Source organism: Neltuma alba, unplaced genomic scaffold, assembly GCF_004799145.2.
Source record: "Neltuma alba isolate B1F8T4 unplaced genomic scaffold, ASM479914v2 tig00012180_pilon, whole genome shotgun sequence".
In the NCBI taxonomy this organism is placed as follows: domain Eukaryota; kingdom Viridiplantae; phylum Streptophyta; class Magnoliopsida; order Fabales; family Fabaceae; genus Neltuma; species Neltuma alba.
Window position 1 is genome coordinate 307,621 of NW_021636723.1, and position 7,427 is coordinate 315,047.

General features: G+C 28.2%; 1 protein-coding gene across 1 annotated transcript; it reads right to left on the reverse strand.

The window, feature by feature from the left end:
* Positions 1–6,343: 6,343 nt before the first annotated feature.
* Positions 6,344–6,919, reverse strand: LOC114724231 (VQ motif-containing protein 11-like). Its single transcript, XM_028910548.1, has one exon. It carries the CDS (start codon positions 6,917–6,919, stop codon positions 6,344–6,346), a length of 576 nt encoding a protein of 191 aa, XP_028766381.1.
* Between the last annotated feature and the right edge of the window lie 508 nt (positions 6,920–7,427).

Consider the following 7,427-nt stretch of genomic DNA (forward strand, 5'->3'; position numbering starts at 1 on the left):
TGGGATTTCAAAATTGAATAAGGGAATTGTGGAGAGGAGAAATTTGAGAAAATATTTCTGATCTACTTTTATGTTACAAGCACTTATGGGACCCCCCCCCCCAGCTAACCCCAAGAAATATACATAAATATATGTAACCAAAAAGGTTTACACGTAAAGACCACAAGAATTAATCCGAAATTAATCTCTCTAATTACACATTACGGAACCTTTGAAAGCTATGAGAAAAATAGCGAAAAAAAGGGGATATTAAATATTATGTATTGGGGCCAAAAATATTATTCATTTAGGAGTTATACTATATTCATCCACAAAAAATAAGGTTATACCCTTTCAGACATGTTTTCTGGCGGACCATTTCTTTGTATTTGCTAGAACTCTAATATTATCTTTTTTATTTATAGTATATTGATATTTTTATTAAAAAAGAACTAATATTATACTGTTCATAACAACAATTTGTTTTTAACTTTGAAATATATAAATGGGACAAAATCTTCCCATAATAATTAAGAAAGGGTTTAATCTTTTGTAATCTACACCCTTCAATATCCAATCAATTATTAATCACCTTGAGTGGCGGAAATTATCAGCTAAGTACAAAATCATGGCTATTCAATATCAAAAATAAAAACATAAAATCATTCTACTAGCTTTGCTTCATAATATAAGAATTAGTTTGATTTTTAATTTCGTCCAAAATATAAAATTTCAATTTACTTTGTCTCTCATATTTATTTATTTTTTTCAAAGTAATCCTTGTAGTATTTACACATGTTAAAGATTTCCATCAAATAATAGTTCTAGCTAACACACATAATTAGTGAGGGTATTCTGAGAAAGACAACATTTATTTATTACTCTCCGCATTTTTTTTATAAACAATAACTATTATCTCCCTTTTGTCCCTAAATATAAGCAACATTTACAAGTTGTCTTAAATTTTTGTAGCAATTTTTCTATTTTAATTTGCCCCTATTAATTACTTGTTTTATAGTAGAATTAATTGCTTATTTTAATACTCAATTTTTCATACCACCATCTCTCTATCATACATTCTCTCTCTTTCATATTTTCTTATTCTCTTTCTTATATTCTCTTCCCTATAAATAAGGGTATTTTGGAGAACTCCCAGTTTCTACATATTTATTGTTTTTAACCAATTTTAACTAATTTTTTTTATGTATAGGATGGAGTCCAAAGTTGCTTATAAAAAGACATAGGGAATACAAATAACTAACTTAATAAATTTTTTTAATCTACTCAAATTAGTCAATTAGCTTTTATATTGAGGATTTAAAAATGTAATATTAAATAATAAAATTTATAGAAGGGATACTATTAGCGAATTATGAAGTGCATGAATCATTGTTCAATCTTTTATACTTCACAAAAAAAACATGTTCTGTATGTGTATCTATATAATATATAACAAATCACATTATTTATAAATAATAAATAATATGACTTATTTTCCAATATCTCTAAATATGCCTATACAAATTTCATCCATACATTTAGTTTTTTTCCCCCTGAATGACAAGCTATGAGGAAACCATTAAAGAAGACAAAAGTTACTTACTTAAATTAATTAACCTGCTGCAACATAAAAGAATATCAACAAATAAAAGAGGATTAATATCATTTTAGTCTTTAAAATTGGATATTATTGTGGTTTTGGTTCCTGAAATTTAAAACTAATGATTTTGATTCTTAAAATTAGATTTCACTTTAAATTTGGTCTTTAAGATTTAAAAGAAGTAGCCTTGGTTTCTGAAATTTAACCTCATTTTGATTTTGGTCCTTATTTTAAAAATTAAAGACACTATTTTAAGGACAAAAGATCTTAAGGCGGATCAAAATAAAATCAAAATTTAGGAATCAAAAGTAAAAATTTCAAATTTTAAGAATCAAAATTAAAATAAGGTCAATATTCAGACTAAAAATGGTATTAACCTATAAAATTAAAGAAAATAAAAAATATGAGCTGATTTATATAGTATATAGTAAGCCAATTAGTGTGCCTGAGAGAGAGAGAGTGTGTGTGTGTGTTGATCTCATGGTAATAAACTAATAAAAAGTTATGTTTCAATTCTAGTAACAATTTTTTGGCCAAAAAAAAATTCTAGTAACAATTTTAATTTGGCAAAAAAAAAATCTAGTAATAATGATTCCTGGCATCCTCAGGAAGTTTGTACTGTAATACACCAATATTATCTTTGATAATCTTATTTGCTGCCCCTCCACTAAGTAACGTCAAATAATTGAGCTTAAATTACTTATTTTACATTAGCGTTGATAATATAGATGAATGTGATGGGAAAATATATATAGGAAAATATTCAATCAAAGAAAACTTCTTTTTAATTGATTAGCTGCTGTTAGCCTGTTAGTCAAATTTAACCACTTTTTTTTAAAAAGATATAATGGTTAAAGTCGTTATAATGATAATCACGAATATTTGATTCATTTAACGTAAAAATGTTTTTTCAGAACTCATTGGGTTAACTTTGAATATAGGATTTTCAAATGAATAATTTGTCACTCAAATTATTATTGCTCACTCATCTATTTAGATATATTTAAAATGATTATGATTAAATTTAGTATTTTTGTGATTATGCAATTATATATCATGAAACGACACAAAATTATCATATACCACTAGTTATCTTCCTGAAAAATTGGTCAAAAGTCTACGATTAGAAAAATAATTATGCAAAAATGCCTAAATAACAAGATGCTTGAGTATGTGCAGTTAAAAATGAGTTGCACATAACTAATAAAAAAGAGTTGCATCATAAAAGATAACTTCCACATAAGCCTTTAAAAAAATTTGGGATAATTAATATATAAGTCCTTATAGTTTCAACTGGTTTTTAATCAGGTCCCTATAATTTTTTTTCTTTTTATCAGGTCCTTATACTTTCATATATTTTTAATCAAATCCTTATAATTTTTTTTCTTTTTATCAGGTCCTTATTATTTTACTTTGTTTTTAATTAGGTCCTTGTAGTTTTTATTCTTTATTTTACAAATAATAACATTTTAAAAATAATAAATTATTGTAACAATCTTATGTTAATATTCTTTTAAATTTTTAGTTAAACAATATATTATTTATTTTCAATTCAAATTTTTATAATTATAAAATTCAAATTATAATAATAAATTTTTCTAAAATTAAAATATGATTATAAATAATTTATATTTAAGTATAATTATTATTCTGATTATTAATTAATTACTAAATGATTATATTAATTATTTTGTCCAATTATATAATTATTAATTTAAAATGAAATTAATTTTAAAGAATAAAGTTAATAATAATTTTTCAAAAATTACAAAGCACCTAATTAAAAAATAAGTGAAACTATAAGGACCTGATAAAAAGAAAAAAAAATAGAAGGACCTAATTAAAAACACACGAAAGTAAAAGGATCTGATAAAAAGAAAAAATTTTATAAGGACCCAATTAAAAATTAGATAAAACTATAAGGACTTGGAGATTAATTATCCCAAAAATTTCAAGTACCTTTGCCCAACTAAGTTTCTGGTCAAGGATTTTTGACTAATTTTTTTCCCCACTTCTCTTTTTTTAAATATATAAAATCACTTTTTATTATTATAATAAAGAAATTTTATTGGACCATATATCATCTTGTTCACTATTTAATCTTTTTTCAAACCAAAGACATGAATTTAAAAGAAAATCAATTTTCAATGCTTCTATGGTTCTTAATGTAAGAATTACTTAATTAATTGAACTAAATTAAGAAAATTAAATAAATTACTTAATTCTAATACATGTGATATGATGGTCATAAAATAACTTTATATGACATTAAATTATTATATGTCAGCTTCTAAGTTAGATATAACATTAGTTTAAAAAAATAATAAATATAAAAGATAAAATGAATTAAGATCTTATGTGAAATAAGAAGATCTTGTATGTCAGCTTATAAGCATATAATATGTTACAAAAATAGTATCATCATTTTTTATAAAAAGAATCATGTATATCATCTTTTATGAAATAAGAAGATTATGTTATATTGAATTGACACATATAATTTAAAAAAGAAATATAGGTGCAAATTACCCTGACTCAAGTTGGGGGAAAAAAAAAATTAACATGATTCAAACTAGAATATATAAAGAAAATCACTTAAGAATATGGTGACGCAAATAAGCAGCAAAATTTGACATAAAGTGATGACAGTGAATTAATAGCGATGGCAATTTAATAATTTATGCACCTCAAGCTTGACTTTGTCTCTAGTTTTGGAACTGTTTTTTTTCTAATCACAACTAAAATTAGTTGTTTCCTAAAATTGCAGTCTTCTTCTTCCCAATTCATGTAAAAGAAAAATACAAATTTAAACCGCATGTTTTCAAATTCAAGTTAATTAACCAAAAATTCTTCTCGTGGATGATCAATATAAAAAAAAATATAAATTATAGTATTTACAAATTATTAATTGTGCAATTTATTTCTAACTTTCATGCAATAATGCGTAAAACATACAAACCTGCTTATGGTTATTTATTAATCACTATGGTTCCTTTTTCTTTTTAATTATCTGGCTCACTTTTTTTTCGTCATTTTTAAACAAATAAAAGTTTAACTCTCTCTCTCTGTTTTTTTTTTTTTAAAGTTTGGCCTATATCAGAAGCAAGGCTATTCTGTGATTCACTTGAGAATCTTGCTAGATCCAGAAACTTAGAACCAACATAAAGAATTGTAAAAAAAAAAAAAACGCTGATAATAGTAGGAAGAAGAATAATTTGATGAACTCCTCAAAAGAGTATATCTAACACATGCCAAGTAAAAGATTTCATGAAATCAAAATTGAGACTTCCTGAGAATTATTCTATGAACCGGGCAAGCTTTCTGTTTTAGAGAACCTGGTATCTAACTCTTTTTTATTTGAAGTTTTTGAATCATAGATTCCAATCTAAATTATGCAGATAATAGGGTAGAGGCAATTGATGAAAACTACAACAAATATATATATATGGTAAACACATTAATTGAATTTATATATTACATTAAGTGTTGGAGTTTAATGATTCATTTTTATTTATAATATTTGCTAATACTAATACTACCTCTGGTCCTTAATATAAGACCCTGCTTGACTTTTTGTTTGGTCCTAATTATAAGACCACAATCCATTTTTTCTCTCATATTTATACATTTTTTTCCAAGATAGTCCTTCTAATAATGATAGTTCTAGCTAATACATTTAATTAGCAAGGATATTTTAGGAATGACAACACTTATTTATTACAAATAACTAACTTAACTTACTTCCTTAATCTCGTCAAATAAGTCAACTAGGTCTTATAATTAGGATCGGAGGTAGTACAATATAACAATTTTAATAAATTATAACATTTTTGAGTTATAAATAATAATACAATTCACTGTTTTTTTTTTTTTTGCCATCAATCCATTATATTGGTTTTTTACTCTCTGCATGGCAAGAAAACACAGATTGCCATAAACATGCAACATAATAAATGATATGATTCTCTGTTTGGTCTTCTTTTGGAAATAAAAGGTAAGATTGCGTGTGGAGCCTATAAACACTTTTCTCAGTTTTTATATCATAAACTATAAAACTATTACGTAGTTAAAAAGGAAAAAGAAGAAGATAGAATAGAAATGTCTAATGCCCCACTGACCCTTTCCCCCTGATTTTTCTTTTTAAAAATTTTCATTTTAAAGTTTTACAATGGTTTTAAATTTCACACCTATATATCTGCAAAATATATTACGTTTAATACATAAATAATTTCTGTCCTAGATATATATAAGATTCACTTTATAGTATAATTTACACTTATATTTAGGACCAGGGGAGTATCTACTAAAGAAATATTATATATATACTGAGAAATTATGAGTGAATTTGAAAAGAATTTGAGAAATTTAATTTATATATTAGATAAAGCTAGATTATAAGAAAATTTAAAGATAGAAAAATGTATAAACTCAATCTCTTAAAATTTTGGATTAAGATAATCTGGAGTGTTAACTTACATACATACATCTTCAGTGAAAATTATACATGTCCGACAATATCAGAGCTTAGCCATAACAAAAACTAATTTAAACACTATGAAAACTTGATCAGTAGCACTAAACCAATTTAATTACAAGATTAATTTAAAAGTCCATTGACAGGACAAAAAGCCAAGATTAAAGCAGCAAAATCCCAGAAAACTAATAATAATACTAACAATAATAATAAAACTAAAATATTAATAATAAAAATTATTTTAATACTCAATCCGTAGAATACACGCAGGGAGGTTGGTGAGGGAGCTCTCAAGATTTTGTGGGTTCGTTATTGTGCGAAGGAGAATGCAGAGGAAACAGCGGCAACAGCTCCGGCTGAGAAGCTCGTGGCGTACTCAACGGACTTGGGTGTAAGAAGAACCCTTTCTCGGCGATGGCTCGTTCTTCCAACATCTCTAACGGCGACACCGGCGACGCTATCACCGTCGCCGATCCTCTGGTTCGAGCATACCAGGAGGGAGACAAGGAAGAATACGGCGAAGACGACGGAGAAGGGCCTGGGCTGGTGACGGTGAAGACGGGCCGTTGGGAGACTCCGATGCTGAGGTCCATCTTCCTGGCAGAGTGGCGGCGCTCATGGAGCTTGAAGGCGGGCTTCTTGGGCCCAACATCGGTTGTGGCACCGAGGCGGGAAGGCAGAGTGATGGGGAGCCTGGGAGAGGAGGGGTCGTCGGAAGCTCCGGTGAGCTTTTGGACGACGGCCCGGAAGCTGGAGGCGTCGGCTTGCACGAAGGTGGTGTTGGCGGTATTGGGGTCGGATCCGTAGATGGGCGGGTGGTGGAACACGGTGGAGGTGCTGGTGGTAGTGGGGTGGGAAGAAGCCATGAAAGAGGGGGGGGGGGGGGGGGAGAGAGAGAGAGAGATTGGGTGAGAGATGAAGAGGAAGCGGGAAGAGGCGAATGAAAGTGTGAGGCTATATATGGGGCTTTAGAGAGAGAAGGGTAAAAATGTGGATGTAGTTTGAGAATTTGGGTTGGGTTTGCTTGAGGAGTGGTGTGTGGTGCAAGTGACTGTCAGAAGAGAAAAAGTACTGGAAGTTAAGTTAAGGACGCTTCACTTTGCCATCCCTTATTTGTCTCCTTCCTTGCTCTACACACGTTTTTCTTTTGGTTGGGCTGCAAATTCCCTTTCAATTTTCACTTAACAAGTGTTAGGTAGTTCGAGATGTATTATAAGCAGTTTTTTAATAATAATTTATAAAATATGAAATAAATATATAAGTAAAATTTTATCTTGATTTATCTGAAACATATTTATAAGTGATTATATATTATAAGTGATGCCAAAAAAGTACTTAAAACATTCGAAATTTTTTTTAGTATAATTTATCTCA

Excerpts from the sequence above, each read along its gene's own strand:
- LOC114724231 (XM_028910548.1), bottom strand. The coding sequence starts at position 6,919 with ATGGCTTCTTCCCACCCCACTACCACCAGCACCTCCACCGTGTTCCAC.